Source organism: Megascapheus bottae, chromosome X (assembly GCF_031878675.1).
Source record: "Megascapheus bottae isolate mThoBot1 chromosome X, mThoBot2.hap1, whole genome shotgun sequence".
Classification (NCBI taxonomy): Eukaryota; Metazoa; Chordata; class Mammalia; order Rodentia; family Geomyidae; genus Megascapheus; species Megascapheus bottae.
In genome coordinates this window covers 67,036,384-67,048,660 of record NC_143547.1, presented here as the reverse complement: position 1 = coordinate 67,048,660, position 12,277 = coordinate 67,036,384, and the positions used below count along the sequence as shown (strand labels likewise).

Genomic DNA, 12,277 nt, shown 5'->3' with positions numbered 1-12,277 from the left:
TAGAGCACCAACAAAACAAGCAAGTATAAGCTGAGTTCAACTCTAGTACCACGGGGGGGGGGGAAGAGAAAAAAAAAAGAAATTGGCACTATATATTAGGGTTAAAAATACGTTCAAGATCAGGTGCTTGTACATTTTAATATTTTAAATAAAGCTGATATAAAGCAAAAAACAAAATAGGTTCAAGCCAGTTGCCAGTGGCTCACGCCTATAATCATAATTACTGAAAACTCAGATTCATAGAGCGTTGACCTTTTCCATTCAGGAATACCCTCCACAACCCAGGGTTGAGGCAGAAGCCAGGGTAGTGCTCTACCACTTGAGTCATAGCACCACTTCCAGTTTTCTGATGGTTAATTGAAGATAAGAATCTCATAGACTTTTTGTGCCTGGACCGGCTTTGAACTCTGATCCTCAGATCTCAGCCTCCTGAGTAGCTAGGATTATAGGTATGAGCCACCAGTGTCAAGCTTACCCCTACCTTTTAGACTGCATTTTGCTACAATTTTTTCCTTATGAGTTTGACTATCTCTAGGTTTCCCAAACAAAACAAAGTTATCTATCTTCAACACTACATCCAAACCATTATTCCCTTCTTTACATAAAAAACACTTTCTCTGGGCCAGGAGCATGGCCTAGAGATAGAGTGCTTGCCTAATATGCATGAAGCCCTGGGTTTGATTCCACAGACAAAGCCAGGAAGTGGTGCTGTGATTCACGTGGTAGAGTGCTAGCCTTGATAAAGCCCAAGGACAGTGCTCAGGCCCTGAGTTCAAGCCCAAGGACTGGAATTAAAAAAAAAAAAACACTTTTTCAGCAGGATGCTTGTTGCTCACGCCTGTAATCCTAGCTACTCAGGAGGTTGGGATCTGATGATTGAGGTTCAAAGCTAGTGCACACAAAAAAGTCCAAGAGACTTTTTTTTTTGGATAGGTCGTGAGGCTTAAACTCTGGGCCTGGGAGCTGTCCTTGAGTGCTTCAGCTCAAGGCTACTGCTCTACGGTCTTGACCTACAGTACAACTTCTGATTTTCCGGTAGTTAACTGGAGATAAGAGTCTCACAGACTTTAGCACCCCAGCTGGCTTTGAACTGTGATCCTCAAATCAGAGCCTCTTGAGTAGCTAGGATTACAGGTGTGAGCCACCATGCCCGTTTCCAAGAGAGTCATTTTTGTGGGTCATGGGGCTTCAACTCTAGGCCCGGGCATTGTCCTTGAACTCTTTAGCTCAAGGCTACCACTCTACCCCAAGACCTGGGCATTGTCCCTGAGCTCTTCAGCTCAAGGCTACCACCCTGACCCCTTCAGTCACAGCCCCACTTCCTGTATTCTAGTGATTAAGTGGACAAAGAGTCTCACATACATTTAGTGCTTGGGCTGGCTTAGAACCACCATCCTCAGATCTCAGCCTCCTGAATAGCTAGGATTAGCTGGGAGCCACTACACCTGGCTTCCAAGAGACTTTTATCTCTAATTAACCACCATAAAACCAGAAGTGGTGCTGTGGCTCAAAGTGGTAGAGCACTAGCCTTGAGCTGAAGATCTCAGTGACAGTGCCCAGGCCCAGAGTTCAAGCTCCATGACTGTCCAAAAAGCAAAAAATAATAATAAAAATTTAAAACACACTTCCTTCATGTTATCCAACGGTACTAATCTTTACTTTGTTCATTTTGCAGTACTGGTGGAGTCAACCTCAATGCTTCACATTTTCAAGAGAACTACCACTGAGTTACATTCCTAGTCCCACTTTACCTAACATCTTTCCAAATCTCTATTATGTATCTCCTAGAAGCTTTTAGCACTCAGCCTCTTGTCCTGTCACCAACATCTCAGTTACATCTAAATCTGAAAGTGATCCAATAACCCACCACTTTGGCTTCATACAATAAATTCTGTCAAAACTTGGATTGAAATAACATTAACATTTACTGCTACCCGTTCTTTGTTATTAGTTCTTATACCTCTTGATTTTTCACTCTCAATTACTCTTTTATTGTGTTTTTTTTTAAGTTCGATAGGAGTTCAAATACAAGCTCTTAAGCTTGCTAGGCTGATACTCTACCACTTCAGCCTGCTTGCTTCCAGCTCTAATTTTTTAATCTTTATTTTGAAGTCTAGCAAATTTTTCTGCCTTGACTAGCTTCAAAATGCAATCCTACCTTCCCTACGATCCCGCCATACCACTTCTGGGCATCTACCCTGAACATCACAACCCAAGGTATGATAAGGACACCTGCTCAGCTATGTTCATCTCTGCACTATTCACAATAGCCAGGCAATGTAAACAATACAGATGCCCTACTGCAGATGAATGGATACAGAAAATGTGGTACATATATACAATGGAATTCTATATAGCCAACAGACAAGATAAAATAATGACATTCGCAGGGAAGTGGATGAATCTAGAGCGAATCATATTGAGTGAGACAAGTCAAGACCTAAGGAACAAAAGGCACATGGTATCCTTAATATATGGCTATTAAATCCAAAGAGTACAAGAGCGAGGACTCAATATTTGCAAATCCAATGCTATGGACATGGTAATGGAAATATAAACATAACTATATAGACATAAAAACCTATGACTTTATAGACATAACGTTTTATTTCATAAATTAATACATTTCTATGACATATAAACCCTTAGCCTAATTTTGATTAAGTTCTAAAAACTAAGTCCCAGTGATTGTATATAGAGATTCCCTTCTTGAACACTTGTTTGTTAAACTTGTCATTTGAAATATGATGTAAAAATCAATGTTAATAAATTCTTTAATAAAAAAAGAAATCCACAAGTAAAAAAAATGCAATCCTCCACATCTCAGTCTCCTGAGTAGCTAGTTTTACAGGAATGGGATATCAGCACATATCCCTAAGCAAGCTATTTATGTTGTTCAATTTTAAAATATTCAATATAAATATCACAGGAAGCTTTGCTTGTTTTAGGCACTACTATATTTGCACAGGCATGTACAGGATCATACATGTAAACATACCTTACTCTGACAAGCTGAATTTGTAGGATTGAAGCCTAAGGCTAGTTTTAACATAGACGGGCAACCAATAGTTAGGCACCTGTCATCTTGGCTATGCTAGAAGACTGAGACCAGGAAGATTATGACTCTAGTAGTCAAAGCATCAAAGTCTTCAAGACTCTATTTTAGTAGAAATGACTGGGATAAAGCCCAATGACAGCAGGAAGCAAAATATAGCATCAGTGTCTAAGTACATGCCTAGACAGGAACTGAGATCCTTTCACAAAAATAATCAGCACAAAGATAAAACCTCTTGTTTCCGCATCCTGGAGTTTATTTTGCTTAGCCTCATCCTACGTGGCCATATGTACATAGCCTTTGATCTACTGTGATCCTCTGCTAGGAGAATCCTAAATGTATACTAATTATTACAAACAAGAGTAACCATGGAACTTGTATTTCTTGGGTCTGGCTTACTTCACTTAATATGATTTTTTTCCAAGTCTTTCCACTTCCTTACAACTTGGGTGATGTCATTCTTTCTGATGGCAGAATAGAATTCCATTGTGTATAAATACCACATCTTCTGGATCCATTCATATACTAAGAGACATCTAAGTTGGTTCCATATCATAGCTATGGTAAATAATGTGCTGGTAGCTTTAGTTTTTCCTTGTTTATGGACATTTGGGGAAATGCCCAGGAGTGGGATTGCTGGGTCATCAAGGAGCTCTTTTAAAAAATCATCATACTACATTTCCAGAGCCATTTCTCTTTGTGATTGTTCTTCTAAATATACTATGTGAAGTTATTTATTCTCTTTTTTCCCCTATGGTTTATCTCATGTTGTTACTGTATCTGAATTTGGTACCTCTATAGTGAATACGTGTTTATTTGTTTAATTGAAATAGGGAAAGGAAGGGTAAAGAAAGAATGATTAGGAGGGGGTGGGGAAGGGAAAGTGGGAGAAAAGCATGGGAAGGGGTATCAATGTTCATCAGATAGTGGGTACATTACTTCTTGAACATTGATACCCCTTCCATGCTTTCCTTTCCCCCCACTCCCTCCTAATCCCATAAAAATATGTAGAAAATTCTATGACTGACTTTGAATTGAGTAATACAGTATTTCAAGGCCCAGGTCTGAAAGAATCAGCCAGAAAAGCACTGCTGAGGGAGAAACTGAGAGAAGGAGTAATAACGATCAAAAACAAATATACTTTTGCCATGCTGGTAGCTTATACTTGTAATCCCAGCTACTCAGGAGGCTGAGATCTGAGGATCGCAGTTCAAAGACACTAAAGTCCATGAGATGCTTATCTACAATTAAACACTAGAAAACCAGAAGGGGGACTATGGCTCAAAGGGTATGGTGGCAGCCTTGATCTGAAGAGCTTAGGGACAATGCCCAGGCCCAAGGGTATGACTGAGCTGAAGAGCTCAGGGACAACACCCGGGTCCATATTTCAAGCCCCACACTGACGGAAAAAAAATGTATTCCTTACCTTACTTATGCAACTATAACCCCCTCTGTACCTAACCTTTACAATAAAAAGAAAAAAAAAGTACTGTTGAAATAGGGAAAAAAGCAAGGACGAAGTGACATTTTACAAAAAGTAATGTATTCTCTGGGCCATGAGCATGGCCTATTGGTTAAGAGTGTTTGCCTAGCATGCATGAAGATCTCGGTTTTATTCCTTGGTACCACATACACAGAAAAATCTGTAAGGGATGCTGTAACTCAAGTGGTAGAGCGCTAACCTTGAGAAAGCCCAAGTGCCCAGGCCCTGAGTTCAAGCCCCAGGACTGACAAAAAAGGAGGACTTTGGTGGAAGATGGCGGCAGTTCAATGTGAGTCTTTCTGAGCTCTCGCCAAGATACCAGTTCTAGCATTGCAGGGGAAAGTTCATACCCAAAGATCGATCCTAAGTAAGCTTTAGCACCACAGAGATCTCAGAGAGGAAAAAGGCAGAAAACCAGAGCAAGAAGACAGCGTGGAGCGGAGACAAAGTCTCCCTCCTGAACCTGAGCAACAGCACTTCTCAGCAGCGCAGACCTTCTGGCTCCAGACAAAGCCAGACAGAGCCTGTGCAAGAACAGAGACATCACCCAGCCGGGCCGTGGACCTGCCATCTTCACAGAACCAGAAAATCCAGCAATTTGTGAGTATCTCCATGGACGTTTCCACTTCTGCTCACGGAACGGCATTGGGAAAGAATCCCCTCCCCCATCAGACAACAGTAGCGCCATCTTGACTGCTGGCAAAGACCCTGCCAAACCAACTGGAGCCTGAGAAGTAGTGCTGGCAGCGCCATCATTCAAAAGGGCAAAGTTTTTCCCAGTGACAGCTTAGCCAGATGTCCGGCCCCAGGGCTAGTAGAAGTCCCTCCCCCTAGGTGGGGCCTGCACTCCTGGTAGACAAAGCCACTCCGGGCTCCACTGTTTTGTTTTGTTTTACAGCGCAATCAAGCAAACTGGAAAAACCACAAAGCGAAATCGCAAGAGAAAAAGACTTTTTCAAGGGTTTGGATCCCAAATTTAGTGGAGACATAAGTTTCCTACCATGCCCCCCCCCAGAGAAAACAAACTGAAGAATACCCCCTTTTTTCTACCTTTTTGCATTCGCATTTTTATGTGTTATCAAAAGGAGCAAGGACAAGAATCACATGATTGTTTCAATAAATGCAGAAAAGACATTTTACAAGATCCAACACATGTTTATGCTAAAAGCTCTGGAGAAACTAAGAATCCATGGAACATTCCTCAGTATAATAAAGGCTGTATACGACAAACCCACTGCTAGTATTATACTTAATGGCGAAATGCTAAAGCCATTCCCTCTAAAATCAAAAACGAGACAAGGATGCCCATTCTCTCCACTCCTCTTTAACATAGTATTAGAAATCCTAGCCAGAGCAAGAAGGCAAGAAGCAAGCATAAAGGGGATCCAAATAGGAAAAGAGGAAGAGAAACTTTCCCTCTTTGCAGATGACATGATTCTGTATTTAAAGAACCCTATAAGGGCCGGGAGTCTGGCCTAGTGGTTAAAGTGCTTGCCTAGCATGCATGAAGACCCGGGTTTGATTCCTCGGTACCACATATAGAAAAAAGCCAGAAGTGGTGCTAAGGCTCAAGTGGTAGAGCTCTAGCCTTGAGAAAGTCCAAGGACAGTGCTCAGGCCCTGAGCTCAAGCCCAGGACTGGCAAAAAAAAAAAAAGAACCCAATAGACTCCACTCCCAACCTGCTTGAGCTGATTCAAAACTTTGGCAAGGCAGCAGGGTATAAAATTAACCCTCAAAAATCAACTGCCGAGGGAAATGGGTACCAAGACATGTGAAAGGGTATCAATGTATGTGAATTAATGCACCTTCTATCTGGCAAATATCATGTAACCCTTTTACTAATTACAATAAAAAAAAATCAACTGCCTTCCTATATTCCAACAGTGAGAGGAGTGAGGCAACAATCAGGAAAGCAACTCCTTTTGCAATAGCCTCAAAGAATAACATACCTAGAAATTAACTTAACTAAGAATGTAAAGGATCTTTTTGATGAAAACTTTAAAACCCTGAAAAAGGAAATTAAAGCAGAACTGAGGAAATGGAAAAACCTCCCATGCTCCTGGATTGGAAGAATTAACATCACGAAAATGGCAATCTTGCCAAGGGCTATCTACAAATTCAATACAATACCCATCAATATGACAATGTCTTTCTTTAAAGAAATAGAAGAGGCAGTCCAAAATTTCATGTGCAATAATTAAAGATCCCGTATCTCAAAAACAATTCTTAGCAGAAAGAACAGCGCAGGAGGGATTTCAATACAAAACTTCAGACTTTATTACAGATCTATAATGACCAAAACAGCTTGGTACTAGCACAAGAACAGGCCTGAAGACCAATAGAACAGAACTGAGGATCCAGATATTAACCCACAGACCTATGGCCACCTAATCGTTGATAAGGGAGCTAAAAAACAGAATGGAAGAAAGACAGCCTCTTCAACAAGTGGTGCTGGCAGAATTGGTTAACCACCTGCAGAAAACTAAACTTGGATCCTTCTTTGTCACCCTCCACATGGATCAAAGACCTCGAGGTAAAAGCCGACACACTGAAAACTTTACAAGAAAGAATAGGAGATACACTTGGTTTCCTTGGCATAAGTCGAAACTTTCTTAATAAGGACCAAGAAACACAACAAATCAGAGAAAGGCTGGATAAGTGGGACTGCATTAAACTGCAGAGCTTCTGTATGGCAAAGGACATAGCTAGCCAATTAACTAGAAAGCCTACAAAGTAGAAGATCTTCACTAACCATACAATGGACAAAGGCCTCATTTCTAAAATATATCAACAGTTAAAACAATTGAATCACTCCAAAACTAATCTCCAAAGAAACAAACATCCCATTAAAAGATGGGCCAAAGACTTAAAGAAAGTCTTCTCTGAATAATAAATAAGAATGGCCTATAGACACATGAAGAAATGCTCAACATCTCTGGCAATAAAAGAAATGCAAATCAAAACAATTCTAAGATTCCACCTCACTACAGTTTGAATGGCCATGATTAAGAAATCTAATAACAACAGATGCTGGAGGGGATGTGGTCAGGAGGGATCACTACTACACTGTTGGTGGGAGTATAAACTCATTCAACCACTATGGAAAGCAGTATGGCAGTTCCTCAAAAGACTAAACTTAGAACTCCCCGATGATCCATCAATTCTACTACTTGGCATTTACCTAATCGTCCAGAAACCAGGACATACTAAATCCATTAGCACAACAATGTTCATTTACCATACTTACCATAGCAATGATATGGAACCAACCCAGATGCCCCTCAGTAGATGACTGGATCAACAAGATGTGGTATTTATACACAATGGAATTTTATGCTGCTGTCAAAAAGAATGACATTGCCCCATTTGTAAGGAAATGGAAAGAGTTAAAAAAATCATATGAAGTGAAGTAAGCCAGACTCAATGGTTTGCCTCATTTGTCATAATCAGTAGAAACTTTGGGCTCTCCTAGCTGAGATTTACAATAGAACAAAACCTATATACATAAGCCCATATAGTATGATGCTAAATGAAAGGACCTCCAGGATATAGAAATAAATACCATATAATGAATGATTGTTGTCCTTAATGTACTATGTTATCTCTCATCTCTTTTGCTGTCCCTTGGGTATCTCATATTGTTACAGTATTTCACCTTGTTATCTGATATATTGTATATATGCATATTTGGCTATTTGAAATAGGATAGGGATGGGGGAAAACAAGATGAGGTGTGGGGGAGGGAGGGAGGGAAATGGGGACCAAGACATGAGAAAGGGTATCAATGTATGTGAAGTAATGCATCTTCTATCTGGTGAATATAATGTAATCCTTCTATTAATTACAGTAAAAAATACATGAAAAAAAGGAAAGAAAAAAGAAAACCAAAACACTGCTAAAACAAACTTGTAACTATAGGCCACTGTCAATGGAATAATACTTATTAAGGGCAATAAAGAAGGTGGGGGTTTGCTTTACCTTGAAATAAATACTTGATGTAAAAAAGAGAGGCGCCAGATGATCAAAAAGAAGTGGCTTTATCTCTAGGAATTAAAAAGTACAAGATTACTGAAAATCCTTTCAATTTATATTACACTAAATTAAATGACTCCACTTTTTATGATACATACCAACAAAGCTGCTAAAAGGAATCCAGCTCATGAGCTGCAGAAACTGTGATCGACAACACAGACCATCCCAGAGAGGAAAGCTTTTGTACAGGAATGCTTCACAGGAATAGAACCCCTCCTGAAACATTAATCAATACAGGTTGACATGGGATTCTTATATCATAATTATTTCTTACAGGACAAGTTTCTTTAGTACTATAATTGATTCATTCTAAGACTAATGTTTTTGTCAACCATATATTCAAAACCTTAAGATAGGTGCCAGATTTTTCTCAGTAAAACGATGAGATGAGTTTCTGTATACATTACTATATTAATAGAGTTCAAATACTATAAAAATCAACAAATGGGAAGAAGATAAAAAAACAATGGTTTTTTAATAAATGAAACACTTTTAAAATACTTACAATAACATCAACAGTCAATAAAATATATAGAATGTCAGGCTTGAACTCTGGGACTGGGTGCTGTCCCTGAGCTCTTCAGCTCAAGGCTACTGCCCTACCCCTTGAGTCACAGCACCACTTCCAGTTTTCTAGTGATTAATAAAAGATAAAGAGTCTCACGGTCTTGGGTGCCAGGAATTTGACCTAGTGGTGAAGTGCTCACCTAGCATGCACAAAAACCCAGGTTCAATTCCTCAGTACCACATATATAGAAAAGCCAGAAGTGGTGATGCGGCTTAAGTGACAGAGTGCTAGCCTTGAGTAAAAATCCCAAGGACAGTGCTTAGGCCCTGAGTTCAAGCTCCAGGACTGGCAACAAAAAAGAGATTTACAATCTTTAGTGCTCAGGCTGGCTTTGAACCATGATCCTCAGATCTCAGCCTCCTGAGTAGCTAGGATTACAGGCATGAGCCATTGCGCCTGGCATATAGAATGTGTTTTTTTTTCCTTTGGTGCCAGTCCTGGGGCTTGAGCTCAGGGCCTGAACGTTGTCCTTGGGCTTTCTCAAGGCTAGAGCTCTACCACTTGAGCCACAGTACTACTTCTGGAAGAGGGACAGAATTTCTTTAGAGACCATATACAGAATCCAAAGTCTGGGCAGCTAGCTCCATCTAGCATAAGTCCTACTGTCTAGAATACTTCTACTTCCACTAGTGTAAGGACTCAGGGCTTCTCTTTTATTTCCTTTCAGCCTTAAGTACTGGCATATATCAAAACTATCCCAGAACATCATTTCATGACATAAAGTCTCTGGACAATGTCATCCATATGAAAAAATCAAAGCTAAAATCATCCCTCTTTAAATGAGGAGTCTTAGGGGCCAGGAGTTTGGCCTGGTGGTAGAATGCTTTTCTACATTCACGAAGACCCGGGTTCAATTCCTCAGTATCACATACATAGAAAAAAAGCCAAACGTGGTGCTGTGGCTCAAGTAGCAGAGTGATAGCCTTGAGCAAAAGGGCCAAGGACAGTGCTCAGGCCCTAGGATCAAGCCCCAGGACTGGAAAAAAAGAAAAAAAGAAAAAAATGAGGAGTCCTAAATCTCTATTTCTTTGTTTTTTAAATGTTTCTGGTATATCATAGGGCTTGAATTCTGGGCATGGGCACTGTTCTTGAGCTTTTCAGCTCAAGGCTAGGGCTCTAACCCTTGAGCCACAGTACCACTTTTGGGTTTCTGGTGCTTAAATGGAGATAAGAGTCTCACAGACTTTAGTGACTGGGCTGGCCTTGAACCGAAATCCTCAGATCTCAGTCCCCTGAGTAGCTAGGATTTATAGGCATGAGCCACTGGTGCCTGGTACATATATTCTTTTCCTAGGTGAATGCTATCCATCCTCCCAAGCAAGAAACCTCAAAGTCACCTAGACTATTCTCTGTATCTTACTACAACCACTCAACTGCATTGACTAAACACTGAGCATCTTTTTAGTACTAGGTACAAAGCTGAATACTTGTACATGAAGAAAAGTTAGATATAGCTTCTGCCTTCTGGTAGTTCATAATGTATGAGAGACTGGGTACTGAAAGTACCCCAATAGAGAGAAGGGTAGGCAGTAATGGATGAACATAAAACAAGGAACAACTTTTTTGTAAAGCTTCTGGACAGTACTGATACATGAATTGTTATTTAAAATGCCACTGAGGGTTACTCAGGCCAATAGTCCATTTGCTAGACCATATTTGATATTCAAAAATATTTGTGGTTGCTTGATAGAGTGGCACATTCCTGTAATCCCAAAATTTAGGAGAAGGAAGCAAGAAGATCATGAGTTCTAGGCCAGCCTGAGCTATATATAAAGTTCTTATCTAAAAAAATGTTGCTATTAAGAACACAAGTTTAGTCAGGCATCAGACGCTCACATCTGTAATTCTAGCTACCCAAGAGGTTGATATCTGAGGATCGAGGCTCAAAGCCAGCCTGGCCCAAAAGTCTGTGAGACTCTTATTGTCAATTGCCACCAGAAAATCAGAAGTGGCACTCTGGTTCAAGTGGTAGAACACTAGCCTAGAGTTGAAGAGCTCAGGGACAGCACCCAGGCCCCAAGCTCAAGCCCCAGGACTGATAAAAAAAAGGAACACATGTGATAATCCTATATGATTTACTTTATTGGCTTTCAATTATTACAAGGGTTTGTACTCTTTTTTTGGTATGGGTTGTACTCTTAAACTATAAGCATTTTTATTTGCAAATTTAATGTATTTATTTTCCAATTCAATAGCACAAAAGATCATCATCAGTCTGATTAGGTTGTGGGTTCTATTTGCAATGAATTTCAAAGTATGCAAACAGGTTCACAAAACAATGTTAGGTACCATATGAAAGGCTTTGGATATACATATAAATAAACTTCAGTAAAGGGGATGGAATGTTTAGAAAGCATGTGAAATCTTACTTGTAAGAAGCACTCTGCCCGGATGACAGTGTCCAAGAGGTTCATAAATTCTTTCCCCTGTTCATAATTGTTCACCTTATACCAAAGACACTCTAGAGCATAAAGAGTAAACACAAGCATCTAGTTAGAAAATAATGAAGTGTACATGAAGTATCATTACAACTATGCTCAAGTGACAAATAACAAATTTAAGAACTTCTAAGTCTCCCGTCTGCTAGCTATCTAGCACCAGAGATTGTATCAGAGATGTAGACGTAAGTTGGGCATGGTGGCTCATGCCTATAATCCTAGCTACTCAGGAGGCTGATATCTGAGGATCGCAATTCAAAGCCAGCCCGGGCACTACAAAGCCCATGAGACCCTTATCTCCAATTAACCACTAGAAAACCAGAAGAGGGGAAGAGGTAGGGTGGTAGCCTTGAGCTGAAGAGCTCAGGGACAACGCCCAGACCAAGGTGTAGAGTGGTAGCTTTGAGCTGAAGTGCTCAGGGACAGCAACCAGGCCCACAGTTCAAGCCACACAATTGACCAAAAAAAAAGATAGGCAAAAAGAAAATGCTGTCAAAAAGACTACCTCTGGAGAAAAATACCATATTAGTGTAGTGAAATAATCAGATTTTACTTATGGCCTGGATGAAAGATTGTTGCTCACAACTCTTTCCATTAATTCTATAATTAAGAAATATGACAAATTTGTCTCCCTTATATTTCAATAGCAAAGAAGATTTTCTAGTTGGTATATAAAAACACCAATTGTTTCTCACATAAA

At 40.1% G+C, this 12,277-nt stretch overlaps 1 protein-coding gene across 1 annotated transcript in view; it reads right to left on the bottom strand.

Annotated features, from left to right (window-relative positions):
- The window catches only part of Cenpi (centromere protein I), a 60,138-nt gene that overhangs the window by 24,426 nt on the left and 23,435 nt on the right, over positions 1 to 12,277 (bottom strand). Inside the window, exons 12-14 of the mRNA XM_090326955.1 lie at positions 11,509 to 11,600; positions 8,670 to 8,787; positions 8,518 to 8,582 (exon numbers count right to left, since the gene is read on the bottom strand). Of these exons, the coding sequence (XP_090183081.1) occupies positions 8,518 to 8,582; positions 8,670 to 8,787; positions 11,509 to 11,600 (275 nt within the window). The remainder of the gene's footprint in view (positions 1 to 8,517; positions 8,583 to 8,669; positions 8,788 to 11,508; positions 11,601 to 12,277) is intronic.